The sequence below is a fragment of the Trypanosoma rangeli genome (genome assembly GCF_003719475.1).
Source record: "Trypanosoma rangeli strain AM80 chromosome Unknown Tra_15.4_contig_00417, whole genome shotgun sequence".
In the NCBI taxonomy this organism is placed as follows: Eukaryota; Euglenozoa; class Kinetoplastea; order Trypanosomatida; family Trypanosomatidae; genus Trypanosoma; species Trypanosoma rangeli.
Window position 1 is genome coordinate 1 of NW_021706161.1, and position 12,836 is coordinate 12,836.

The 12,836-nt window shown below is 48.1% G+C and overlaps 7 protein-coding genes and 1 pseudogene across 7 annotated transcripts, besides 7 other annotated features; all 8 read right to left on the minus strand.

Moving 5' to 3' along the window:
* The first annotated feature begins 291 nt into the window (after positions 1–291).
* Positions 292–335: a sequence feature (A-rich).
* A 277-nt stretch (positions 336–612) lies between these two features.
* TraAM80_08450 (uncharacterized protein) lies at positions 613–1,935 on the minus strand (the record flags this gene model as incomplete). The annotated part of the gene is made up of 1 exon (XM_029385201.1): positions 613–1,935. One exon carries the CDS (start codon positions 1,933–1,935, stop codon positions 613–615), a length of 1,323 nt encoding a protein of 440 aa, XP_029234951.1.
* A 116-nt stretch (positions 1,936–2,051) lies between these two features.
* Positions 2,052–2,089: a microsatellite.
* Positions 2,090–2,503: 414 nt separating this feature from the next.
* Positions 2,504–4,246, minus strand: TraAM80_08451 (putative aldehyde dehydrogenase; the record flags this gene model as incomplete). The annotated part of the gene is made up of 1 exon (XM_029385202.1): positions 2,504–4,246. One exon carries the CDS (start codon positions 4,244–4,246, stop codon positions 2,504–2,506), a length of 1,743 nt encoding a protein of 580 aa, XP_029234952.1.
* Positions 4,247–5,035: 789 nt separating this feature from the next.
* TraAM80_08452 (putative mitogen-activated protein kinase 5, putative,protein kinase) lies at positions 5,036–6,211 on the minus strand (the record flags this gene model as incomplete). Its single annotated transcript, XM_029385203.1, has 1 exon — positions 5,036–6,211. The coding sequence occupies one exon, from the start codon at positions 6,209–6,211 to the stop codon at positions 5,036–5,038; it is 1,176 nt and encodes a 391-aa protein (XP_029234953.1).
* A 102-nt stretch (positions 6,212–6,313) lies between these two features.
* Positions 6,314–6,335: a microsatellite.
* Positions 6,336–6,559: 224 nt separating this feature from the next.
* TraAM80_08453 (uncharacterized protein) lies at positions 6,560–8,089 on the minus strand (the record flags this gene model as incomplete). Its single annotated transcript, XM_029385204.1, has 1 exon — positions 6,560–8,089. The coding sequence occupies one exon, from the start codon at positions 8,087–8,089 to the stop codon at positions 6,560–6,562; it is 1,530 nt and encodes a 509-aa protein (XP_029234954.1).
* A 444-nt stretch (positions 8,090–8,533) lies between these two features.
* On the minus strand, positions 8,534–9,103 carry TraAM80_08454 (uncharacterized protein; the record flags this gene model as incomplete). The annotated part of the gene is made up of 1 exon (XM_029385205.1): positions 8,534–9,103. One exon carries the CDS (start codon positions 9,101–9,103, stop codon positions 8,534–8,536), a length of 570 nt encoding a protein of 189 aa, XP_029234955.1.
* Positions 9,104–9,488: 385 nt separating this feature from the next.
* Positions 9,489–9,878, minus strand: TraAM80_08455 (uncharacterized protein; the record flags this gene model as incomplete). The annotated part of the gene is made up of 1 exon (XM_029385206.1): positions 9,489–9,878. One exon carries the CDS (start codon positions 9,876–9,878, stop codon positions 9,489–9,491), a length of 390 nt encoding a protein of 129 aa, XP_029234956.1.
* A 240-nt stretch (positions 9,879–10,118) lies between these two features.
* Positions 10,119–10,160: a sequence feature (A-rich).
* A 42-nt stretch (positions 10,161–10,202) lies between these two features.
* Positions 10,203–10,227: a microsatellite.
* A 114-nt stretch (positions 10,228–10,341) lies between these two features.
* Positions 10,342–10,382: a sequence feature (A-rich).
* A 153-nt stretch (positions 10,383–10,535) lies between these two features.
* Positions 10,536–11,489, minus strand: TraAM80_08456 (uncharacterized protein; the record flags this gene model as incomplete). Its single annotated transcript, XM_029385207.1, has 1 exon — positions 10,536–11,489. The coding sequence occupies one exon, from the start codon at positions 11,487–11,489 to the stop codon at positions 10,536–10,538; it is 954 nt and encodes a 317-aa protein (XP_029234957.1).
* A 616-nt stretch (positions 11,490–12,105) lies between these two features.
* On the minus strand, positions 12,106–12,603 carry TraAM80_08457 (hypothetical protein; annotated as a pseudogene).
* Positions 12,604–12,705: 102 nt separating this feature from the next.
* Positions 12,706–12,734: a sequence feature (A-rich).
* Positions 12,735–12,836: the final 102 nt, after the last annotated feature.

A 12,836-nucleotide genomic window follows, 5' to 3' on the forward strand; every position in this document is an offset into this window, starting at 1 on the left:
CCAGTCACCTAGACGCTGCGAAGCATGACAAAGAACTGCCACAGAGCCAGGACGCACAAGAGACGCGTTATCAACTAAACAGACTTTCCCCAAGGTTAGAACATCACTAACAAGGCCCTGCCCACTACGCTCTAGTTCACGAATGACATCTTCCTCTACAGTCTCGCTGAATATTCGACGCAGCAAGCCACAGCAGGCATTAATGTCTCCACCTAGCACCTCCGTGGCCAACAGCCTCGCAAGTCCCTCCCTTCCCATGCGATCTCTTGCACATGGGTTGCCGAGGCAATTAAACAAAAAAAAAAAAAGACAGAAAGAAAACAGACAAATAGAAATTATGTGTGTATGTGTGAGAGAGAGACAAAAACAAGTAATCGCATGTCTCTTTTTCCCCCTATCGCAGCTTTTGCCGTTGTTTCTTTGTAAGCTTCGCCACCTTTCTCACACCTTTCTTTGCAACAACGGGGGCTGGACACCTTCTTCGCTGACCTCCCGTGTTTTTTTTCCCCTCTCTTCGGTCTCATGTGAGCCATTGCAAACATCCTCATCCCCCGTTCACTCCCCCATTCACATGAGAACTAATCGCCGTCCTTCAAAGCCTTTTCCAAGTTGTTATGCAACTGCCTCATTTGTGACTTTTTCGTCCTGCGTTGGATTCATCCGTTGCACCTCCTCCGCTGTTAGATGCGGCACTGCCAACCTACACCCTTCTTCCACACGCTTCAGCACCGCCTCTGTACTGGCTTCGTAGATGTTGCTGGTTTCGTCTACAAACTGACGCACTAAGCGAACGATAGAGTCGTTGAGAAGATTTTCCTCATCACTTATTGGCAGTCGTGCCCAGAACGCATCCACGAGGACACTGGCAGCCAGATCCTCCGCGGCTTGTGCCCCCATCAGAGGAAATAGACGCATAAGTGGAATTACCACATCCCTTCGCCAGAGCTGACGTGCCAAATCCGGAGACGCGTACATGTACTGCGACCGAAACTTAATGGCAGAAAAAAGAGTTTGTTGTTTGCAAACTGCAACTGCAAGATCCTGTGGCATGGTGGTTGCGTGAGCAGAGGTGTCTAACCCGCTGTGCCGTGCCCAATACATGGAAATACCTCGTAGGAAGGAGGGAGTTGTCGCATACTTACGGTATACATGACCCCAAAGGGCTCGCTTGAAATAATTCTCTGTGCTCGCCTTACTGATGCGCTCGCCGTAAAAACGAAAATACGCAGTCACATCACACGGGCGTAGTTTCTCAACACATCCAACTTTGATGTAATCTGGTGGAACCATGCGGTTTAACAGTTTGATCTCCCTCTTCTCCAAGGCCCCTTTGGCGTCGGAACCCAGTAACTTCTCTGTGAGGTGTTGCACCTTCGCCTCGACCAGACTACGCGGAAGATACGACCGTGCCCTCATCTCCGCATCCTCAACCCCACACATGTCTTCTTCCACCATTCGCATCATACACGTGTAGTCGTAAATCTCCAGAGGAAGGCTGGGGTCCAACTCGCGTCTGTTGGGAACGCACGCTGCCTTCTTTGACGCTTGCAGCTTCATCACTTCATAGTGCAATCGCTCGCCTATATCCGTATTACAGGCATGCAGACACTGCAGCATCGCTGGCTCGGCCATCTTTGGCGCCTTACCCGTATCCAGAAGCGTGAGCTGTTTATCAATTGCCTCGTCAAACAACTGACGTCTCACGTAGTAAACATGCGAGTAGCGCAAGAGCAGCTCCAAATCACACGAGGCTAGGTCAATTTCAATGAATTCATTCGCCTGCTCCTTCACACGTTTGCGACTACTGTACCATGCGTGCACTGGCTGTAGTTGTCGTAAAAAGCGCTCCTCCAGAGCGAGTGTGGGGAGAGTTCCCAAGAAGACGCGGAATGGCGTGACAGCTAACTCCCCACACAGACCTGGGCAGATGGTCATCAACTTCTCTCACGCCAAGGCACAAAACTCCCGTCCGAGTGAAGAATAGAAGAAATGTTCGGGCAAAAATATGTCAGCCGGCACTGACACAATTCAACAGACACGCAAAGGAAAGAAAAAACAACAACAACAACAACGCCCCAACAAGCAACAAAGTCACGCGGAAAGAAAGACGCGAACACACAGATGTACACGCACATGAACGAAAGTTCCTCACACCCCCTCCAATGACAAGCCAATATATATATATATGTAATACCCCCATTTCTTCCCTCCCTCCTTCACCCCCTGCCACACTTCCCATATATCTATTACCTCCTCCCCCTTAACCCCATGTCAGTGTGTCTTTGTTCCCTTATATCTATCTATTATATACATATAAGTTATTTCCAGGTGCATGGGTGTTACGTCACTCTCTCTTTCTCACTATTTTTTTTCCATTTTGACCTTTGTCTTCTACGCTTTTGCCACATATATTTTTCCCCCATGGTTGGCCTCTCTCTCTATGCTTATATAGGTGTACATTCGCATGCGTCCATCCATGAATCCAAGCATAAATATCGTTGCGTTAGTACTTCTTCGAGGTTTCAGGTTTAATAGAGAAGAGTTTAATCAATGCCTTCATAGAAGACAGCATCGGCCCGTATATAACTTGCGATAGGGATTCCATAAAGGTAAAAGCGGCATCCGTGATTGGGTATTGTAGAATGAGCGGTATGACCGTCTTCACACCGGGGATGCGGTCTGTCGTTGAGGCCCGCACAACGCAATTGCCACGAAGACCTTCTCTGCCGGCAAATCGATCAAATCCACTGACTCCTACCCCGCCAAAGGGCAACGACTGACAAAGGTAATTAATGCCAAAGTCGTTGATGTTCGTCATTCCTGACCTTAGTTGGTCTGCAATCCGTCTCGCACGCTTGATGTCCTCTGAAAAGACACTCGAGCCCAGACCATACTCACATGCGTTGACCATTTTCACTGCATCCTCGTCGGTTTTAAACTTCATCACGACAAGCACAGGCCCAAAGACTTCTTCCCTCGCAATAGGCATCGTAGGTGTGACGTTCTTCAGGATGGTTGGTGGGAAAAAACCATTGCTGGGTTTACCACCACAAACAAGAGTGGCACCTGCTGCGACGGTATCGTCGACAAGCTTCTGAATTTTCTGTAGAGAGGCCTCTCCCATTGTCATAGCTCCCATGTCATACAATCCCTGCGAGGCCGGACCTTGCGTTAGTGTCTTGACAGCCTTTTCCAGCCTTTCAACTAGGCAATCGTGAATGGACTCCTGCACAATAACACGTTCCAGTCCAACGCAATTTTGACCGCAGTTTTGGTACGTGCCACGCAAAATGATAGGAACCACCTGATCCAAGTCCACATCGTCACACACCACCGCAGGATCCTTGCCGCCAAGTTCTAATACAACAGGAGTAAGTGTCGCTGAGGCGTTGCGCATAACGAGTTTCCCAATGGCGGGGGAGCCAATAAATGTGAGCTTATCTACGGAACTAACAAGCGTCTCCCCCGTTTCCGCAAACCCCGTGACAAACGTCACAAGATCCGGAGACTGACCCAAATTCTTCAAGCCTTCCCTCACAATAGACTGATAATATGCCGCGTAGTAGGAAGAGTATTCAGATACCTTTCCCACAAATGCGTTGCCAGCAAATAATGCGGATATCATTGGCCCATAAATATTATGGAAGGGATAATTCCACGACACAATGGCCCCAATAACACCAAAAGGAACGTAATTCACGGCGGCGCGCTTGTGAAACGTCATGAGGCCTACGTCTCGTACCTCTTCAGCTAAGACATCCTCTCCATACGCCGCCGTCCAGCGAAGCTTCTCCAGAGTGGTGAGCATTTCACCAAGTGAACCGTCTATCATAGTTTTTCCACACTCCACGCAGGCAGTTTCACAAATAAAGCTCTGGTGCTGCAAGACGTAATCCATCAAACTAAAAAGCAACTTTCGTCTTGTTGAAAAGGACGTCTTTGCCCAGGACTTTTGGGCGATTCGGGCCCGAGAGACCGCCGCACGCACCTCGTCTGGAGTCGTGACGGTTACAAGACCAATCTGTGTATTCGTGCCCTTATCATAGCACTGTATTGTACCTGGGGGCCCTGATCGGGGTGTGAGGGGGTTCGCGGCTGGCGCCACATCAAACTTTGTCCTCGGCAAGGATACCGTGATGGTTGGCGCCGAGTAACGCTCCACCGTGTGGAGTACCACCGTAAGCAGGGAGCGCAACAGACCCAGCTTCCACTCCAGCAATACCAGCAGAATAATTCCATAGAGCATCTGCCGCAAAACACATAAAAACCGTGAAAGATGAGTGCGACGACCCTCTTTTATTTTTTTTTCTATAGTTCCTCCTCTTTCCCTTATTATAATATTTTTTCTTTGTGTGTGAGTGTGAGTACGCCCTTGGAAACACTTCAAGTTTTTCTCTCTATTGATTTCGCGCAACAGATTACTTATTTGGTTTGATTGACACCTTTAAGCGGCATGCTTAGCAGCAGAAAAGGGGCAGAAAAAACGCCCGTTTTATTGTCATGAGGGGTGATGTCCTTTCAATTCACCGCCACGTGGCACGTCTCATCCGCAGCCGCAGACAACAAGAAAAATAATACAACACAGGCGGCATCCGTCCTTACCCTGAATTTGCACTCTTCTCATCGCCACGCGGTCCGCATTGTCCTGTCTCTCTGTCACTCTCGCTGGGTAAGAAGAAGAGACAGGCGGCGTAGAGCAAATAGGTAGGGGAGGACGAGCGCCGCCGGCGTGACTCACGCCACACACCACAATAAATTCTGCAAGGCCGTCTAAAACGCCAACACCCGCCAGCAAAAAGGCTGTGGACAGAAACCGACAAATCCATTCCCCTACACCCCGGTAGCAGAAGCTGCAACGAGCACAGAAAAAAAAAAAACGTTTATCACCTGTAAACAGCCACATTCAACTTTTCGTTGATTCTCATTATTATTGCTTATTCCCTGCACGTATTGTGGCGTTTTTTTTTTCTATGTGTGTGAGGATCTCACTCACTTTCCTTCCATGTTGTTTTTGTTTTCTGCGGTTTGTTTCTTGCTACGATTGCCTCCCTCCCTTCTTCTTTGTTTCCTCCTCTTGATAGTGTAACACCTCCGCCCATATAAAACGCCGCAGCTGCGCCTCTGAGATATCTGCGTGTAGATCAAAGGAAAGGTCCTTCTTGGGTGGACGAGTACACTGCGATACTCCCTCGCCTCCAACAGAGGCAAAAAAAGAGTGTTGCAGGGCTTGCTTCGCCGTCAACCGGTTTTTGGGTTCAAAGGTAAGAAGCTTTGTTACCAAATCAATGCCTTCAGCCGAGAGACCCTCCAACACATCTGCGAGTGGCCGTTTATCTTTGTATTTCATCACATTTTCCCTAATGAATCCCAAGGCGCTTCCGCTCAGACTCTCAATGAACTCAACTCCTGTCACCGGAACGCTGGAAAGCACCAGCTGCATCTGATGAATATAGTCACAGCCACCAAACAGTGGACGTCCTATCACATACTCCGCGATAATACACCCCATGGCCCACATGTCAATGGGAAAACTATACTGACACATTAGTAAGAGCTCTGGTGGACGGTACCAACGAGTAACGACGTAGTCCGTGAGATCTAATGGTTCGTTTAAATCTAAGAGGCCTGCCCGTGCGAGCCCAAAGTCACACACCACTGCATTGTCGCTATCGTGTTTATCCCCAAGTAAAATATTGCTTGGCTTAATATCACGATGAATGATGCCCATAGAATGCATGTCAGCCAAACAACGCAGTACACGTACCATAATTCGCTGAAGCATATTCACAGAGGTATCTTTAGCACGATGAATAGCCGCGTGAAGATCGGTATCGTAAAGTTCATTCACTATACACAAATCACAGAATTCTGCTACACCTTCTTTGGGTGGCGCAATTCTTATAAGGTTTAATATGTTGCGGCAGCCATTCTCTTGAAGAATACGTTGTATTAATACTTCCCGCCAGATGCGTCGGCCATCCACAAGATCATCAAAAATGTGACTGACGCGTTTGATGGCTACATCTCGAAATTCCGTACTGTCAAACGCCGCACACACAACCCCATACGCCCCATGCCCCACAACCGACATCAATGTATATCGTTCCTCCACCTCAAACATCTGCCCACGCACGCGATAGGTTTTCCAGCCACGCTGGGTAGACATGAGTTGCAAGAGACTGACTGACGAGCTTTCTGCTGATCCATGCATCGTTGCTCTTTGCTAGAAGTGGTGAGCCACACAAACGTGTGTTTAAGGACCAATGTGTATGCGACCCCTCGCCCTACTAACCTATCCCTCTCTTTTTCTCTCTATTTATTTATTTATATATCTAAGCGTCTGTGTATTCAGCAGTGTACCTTGCCAGCAAAAGCAAAGAGGAGGTCAAAAAGATGTAAAGCAGACAACATAAACAAAACACGCACACCGTTCGGCATGCATAACAACAACCTGTCTCAAAGGAAAACATAACAACAATAACAGCACACCCTATCAACATACGCGCAGCAACAAGAGCGAGGTAAAAGGAAAACAGCAAACAAAAACACAATGCCTTCCTCAAGATGAATAACAGTCCTTGACAATGGGCAATGGCGAGAGCAACCGCAGGCCGTTCCAAAAATCCAAGTGTTTTCCACGGCGCGGCGAAACACGCCGATGGCTTGCATATGCACTGGCCGAGGAAAGGGCCCTTATTTTTTTCAAAAGATCATCCAATTCCTGCTCTTGAAGCAAACGCGTGGATTCAATAGCCTCCTTGACGAGGTCCAGGCTGGAGCCTTGGGAGGTTACAACGGAGCGGAGTTGACGGCACTCCTCCGCAAGGATCCCCCGTTCATCTTCCCCCCGCTTCAACTCTACTTGCCACTCCTTTTCTCTCTCATGAAATTCCATGACATTCTGCAAATTCTCTTCCTTTAACGCCTCCCACTGTTGCTCCACGCGACACAACCTCGCCTGCGCCTCTGACAACTCCTGCCTAAGCCGGTTTATAATCTCCCCATCTTTTTCGGAGTCAATTCCGTCACTCAGTTGCTCCGGTCCGTTGTGACAATCCATTTCTATTGGTTGCATCTGCCTACACACCTCCATTTGGTCCTTCTGAAGTCGACACTTATCGTCTTTTTCATCGAGGCGTGACTCCAGTTGCATGCCTCTCGCCTCAGCTGTGTTCAGTTTCTCCCAATTCACCTCGGTTTGCCGCAACAAGTGTCGTAGACGTGCTATTTCACGCTCCTTGACTTCAATTTCCTTGGCGAAGCACTCCTCCCGCTTCCCCAGACGAACCTGCAGTTCTGTGCGTGCAATGCGCAGCGCCGCATTTTCGTCCGCAAGACGCCTGTAGTCATACCTCGTTTCATGTCCCAGGGTAAACTGTTGCCAGCGTGCGGCAAGACGCTGCGCCTCCTCATCCGACAGGACATCTGTCTGTAAAACTGCCCCCACATCTGCTCTCCCCGCGATCGTGTCCTCCGGAAGGTTGCAGAAGCCCTCCACAGCGTCCAGCACGGAAAGCGCCTCCCGCAGCACTGAAATGGAGCGCTCCACAGAGTCAAGGCTGCCCTGTACGAGCCACAGGTTGCACCATACACAACCCAGCATGGAAGCAATAAGAGTTGTAGATAGCTGCTCCACCACAACGAGGGTCATCGTTCGACCTCTAAATTTCAGTGCAACCAATACAATATGCCCCATCCCACGCACCAACTCCATCACAGACCCCATCGCCTCTTGACCGACAGTTTCACACCGTATCGAAGACTGGTCAGACGCAAAAAACATACACTGCAGGGGCAGAGCATCATCTCCATGATGCTGGTAAATAAGTTCATAAAGGAGCCCCAGAAGAATTTCCCTGGAACATTCAGCACCAACAAGAATATTCATCTGATGAGAGAAGGCGGGAGCGGAACGGACACGCGCGGCAATGGCGCTCACTATACGACGGGGAGTGGCATGACTCAGCACCTGATCGACACGACTCGCGAGACCCTCCAATGCAAGCCTAGACTGCTCCTCAGGCAAAGAGTTCCCTTCACCGCCGAATGCTGGGGGAGCAATGCACAGAATGATGTCAAAGCAGCCCATTCTACACACCACACGAACGGAATGGCTCTTGAGGGCGACCAGAGGCACAAATCAGAGAAATTAAAAAAAAAGAGAATGGGGAGACCTCAAAGCGAATAAAGCAGCCGCCTTCACAGTACACGTAGACACGAGCACGCAGGTGACGCTACTATCGCCATGAGATTATTATTATTTTTTTTTGTTTTAATGGGGATGTAAAAACCTACATACTTCAATTCCATTGTACTTTTATCCGTTAACTTCATCACACAACCCCATTCACGGCCCACGGCGCAGCAACACACATGCACATATACCAACATACACAAACACGTCCACAAAAAAAAAAACTCAACACCAACGCAGCCAAAGCATAACCAGCACATCCCCAAAGAAAACAAGCACACACACACACACAGACAGATACCAAAAAATAACAATAATATGGGCCGTGCCGGTTTTTGACTATTTCGTTTTTTTAATTTCCTTGACAATGAATTCCGGCTGAGACCCCAAAAAAGCCAAGCAGAAAGCCGACACCAGTGCACCTCGCAAGGCATCCTTAAATGGGCGCGTTTGTAATCCCTCTTGAGCCGCAGAGGCAAGCAAACGCAAGGAAAGGTCAGGGTATATGGTCGGGTCCTCAATGATCTCTTTTCCGGCTTCTTTCGACATGCCGATAAGCTCATCAGCAACCCACTTGTCGCAGATGATCTCTTTCACAACAAACTTGCGCAGTGCGGCGACCGTTTCTTTGTTTGTAGTGAATTCCGCCCTAAAATGTGATTTAACAGCCCCCACCGTAGCCGGATGTAAGGACACATCCTTCACAAAACGGCGAAGCAGCTTCAGTGACTCTTTGTCACGAAAAAGAACGGTGTTCACCACCTCACTAGATAGTGCCACTGCAGATAGGCGAAAAAGCTCCTTGTTGCGTTCAGGTGATGTTCGATGTGCCCACAAACGGTTGTAAAGTATGGTCACCGCCCCGCACAGCCCAACAGCTGCTATGGAGGTCCGAAGGAAGTGAGGCATGACATGGAACTTGTTATTTCCCCTTTTCCTACTTCATAACTATCAGTAGTCGTTTACGGAGAGGATTTCAATAGGAAAAAAAAAAATAGGCACAAAAAAAGGAGTAATAGTAGTAATAATAATCACGCATGTACATTTCACCCAGCTCTCAATTTAAGAACGCTTATCTCATCGTGAGACCACTATAAATGTATATTATACATCTTTAACTCAATTATTGTCACAAGCAAGTCCCGCAAGCGATATACCGCTGGTTCCCAAATGCTCTTGAGGCTGCCCCCAAAACACCCATCATAAATCGCTGAAACTATGCAGAATCGGGTTGTCTGCTTTTAAGCACCTTACTGTCAGTGTTCGTCCTGTAATACGGGACCCAGACCGTCGCCTATACCTTCTTCAATGCCTCCCTTGCCAAACATTTGGCACAATTATTATCGTCAGGCAAACCGACACAGACACTCCCAGAGGCGTAACAACAGTGATTGTGGCTGTCGCAAATGAGCTCAAAGCCTGAGCATGTTGAGTATGACGTGTTGTTCGCGTAAGTGTATCGACCCTGGGTCATCATGAAGCGCAGTATAAGAAAATTAAAAAACGCCCACTCACCGTCGCCGCGCGCATCGCATACTTCAGCGAACAACACCGCATTGAGAACGTCGGAGGTTCGGTTTAATGCTGATCCCTGACCATAGATTAACATACAGACGCAGTCCCCTACACGAAGACTAAAGAGCAGTGAACCCGTCCTGGTGAGGTCAAAATGCCTGAAGCTCATCCACAAATGGACAAAATCCAAACGTAATCATCTCCAAAGAGCACGAAACTCGAACACCCCATACCGAAGATCCACTTGCTTACCAAGGTAACGGGGCCTATTCACTTCCCGCGGTTGGAAAGCCGTGCCCGAAGCACATGCAGTGCTCTGTGCATCAACCGCACCAATGAAACAGGCGACTATGACTAGAAGGGTCACAAAAAAAAAAAAAATGCGGTGGCAATCCCCGACACCTGCCCAAAAACAAAACAACAACAAAAGAAAAATAAATAAATAAATACATTTCAACGAAGTGGACTAATATACGGGTCGTAGGCTTTGCATGAGGAGGAGGAGGAGGAGGAGGGGATGCCACCAAAACGGGGTAGGAGCAGCAAGCCTCGTGTATCAGCAAGCACGAAAACTTGCGGAAAGAATTTGTGGAAACCGCGAGAACACTAATCCTTTTATTTACTAAACGGATACAATAACAACCACAAACCCAAAGACAAAAAAAAAAAGAAAGGTGGAGGAAAAGACACACATACAAATAGCTCTCGACATCTCCTCCATTTTTTTTTTTGTCCCCCTAGCCGTCTCGTCTTGTTTCCTCGCCACAATTGCGCGCATAACTCAGTAAATAGCACCATCTTCTTCTGCTGCCTCATTACCCCGCAACTACCAACCCAGCGAACCCGACTTCAGGCGCTTGAGTGCCTTCTCAAGGTCTCTAAACAACCGAATTCCAGCAAACTGTCTATAATTCAGCGGGTTGAGTCCACCACTCCGCATTGGGCGACCATGCGCATCGGTTCCATAGTACGATGTCCACACGACAAGGTTCTCCTTCATGATGTCCGAAGGGGAGTCGTAACATTTTGCACAATTTTTATGTCCAATTTTATCCCCAACACATATACTTGCAGAATCAAAGAGACATTCGTCATTCTCATCACACGTGGGGCGGAATCCGACCATTGCCGGTTGTACAGCAACTTCAGTCTCTTCGTTATCGGCTTTGTGAGAGCCCCGGGTAGCATTGCTTGTGCCACTGTATGTGGCATTCGGTGGTGGTGAGGCCTTTCTAGCGCCAATGTAGTTAAACCGCCCCCGGTGAAAGCCAATGTCCAGAAGTAGGGTATGAACAAGTGCTACGGAGTGGGGGGACCCACACAGTGACATCCCGTCTCCCACGACTACAACAGCCCCTGTGGAGTGACCCTTCTGGGGGAACAGCGTGCTGTTTGACATTCCAAACCCATATGCGGAGAGATACTTTTGTCCAACGTTGTGTGTAAGACTGTACAAACCGCCGGTGGCGCTGAGAGTTGCCACGGAAGGAGCTAAAGCCAGCGTAAACACATCAAGTTGATCAACTACAGGACAAAACCCATACACTGCAGTGGCAGCTTTCCCAGCTGCCACATCAGCCCTCTCCGCTGCAACATCCAACATTAAACGAAGGTTCATGCGCTTCCCACGCACGCATGGTACCTGTTCCTTATTCTCCGTATCAGTATTCCCCCAGGGGTGGCACGCCCTCGCTGTCCCACAGTCAATGTCGCCATCCACCGCCTCAACAGTGCCTGTGAGCCACACAAACACAACAAAAACAAAAACACAAAAAGCCATAGAGTAACAGTCACCTTCACCTTTTTTTTTCTAGGTCCCAAAGGCAGAAATCTCCCACAAGAAACCAAAAAAGCAACACATACAAAGAAAGCATTAACAAAAAAAAAGTCAATATAAGAAGAAAGAAATTTTAAAGAAACAAACGATGGGGTTTGTCTAACCTCTGCGGCAGTTCATCATCTCTTGCAATGTGCAGGCCCCTCCCGCTTCACGAGGTCACCCGCCTCCTGAAGAATGCTTCAAAATCCACTCAAGGCATGGTTACCCGTCGGTTGGACTTGGCGTAAGCTTCAACGATATGCCCAATAACGGGAAGATCGATATAAAGCAAATAGAGGCGCCGAAACTACTGTTATTCCAGCTCGCCGCCACCCAACACGTCAAATTGATCTAACGACTGCCGAACACGGTTCTTTTGAAGTGAGGTAAGGCTGGGCCTTGAAAACAGCTCAGGAATTCCGCCGGGTCACCTCGCGTCATCCAAAATTTGATCCACCATGCTCCAAAAAGGCAAAATGGAACACTTAAGCTTCCTCATTTTGGAACCAGTCGTATTGTCTTTATATCATGAATCCAATAACATTGCGATGCACATTGAACCCCCCCCCCCCCCAACTGTCACGTATAGGCTGCACCAAATCACTTACAGACTCTTGTGTCGTCAAAATTTAATGCTCCTCACTCTGTCAATCATCATCCTTATCCTCCTCGGTAGCCATGTTGATTAACTTCAGCCAACACCACTTGGAGCAGACAACAACAACAGGAGGACACTTCATAAAGATCTTCGGGTGCTGCAGGATAAAGTAAGAGTAGCCCTGACACCAAATATGCTCACGATGCACAAGAACAAAAGGAATATCACAAAAAATCTCACCTCGATTATATCAATTCAACTGAGGCGTGCGGCGCCCGGGTCCCAAAATACCAGGATAAAGGGACACCAACTCCTCCACATGAGTATTCCAGCCATACTTCGGTTCTTTGGGATGTGTAAAAACAAGATGTTTTTGGTTTATCACACGGCTCGCATACTCAAGCGGTATATACACAGGCGGACCACAAAACCCCTTATTGTTTGAAAATGTCCAAAGACTTAAAACACACGACGCATCCTACACAAACTATCCTAAAAAAAAAAAAACACAACGTTCCTCGGCACCTTTGAAATATAAGCAGACAAATAAATAAAAATCATACAGAAAAACGCACGTGCAAAAAAAAAAACACGACAGAAAAAAAAAACTCCACTAAACATTACACCAAATTTCAACGACAGCAATCCACCTTTCACTGCAATCTCCCTTCATCCACGAGACACCCAAACATCAATTTCGCCCCTCGTTA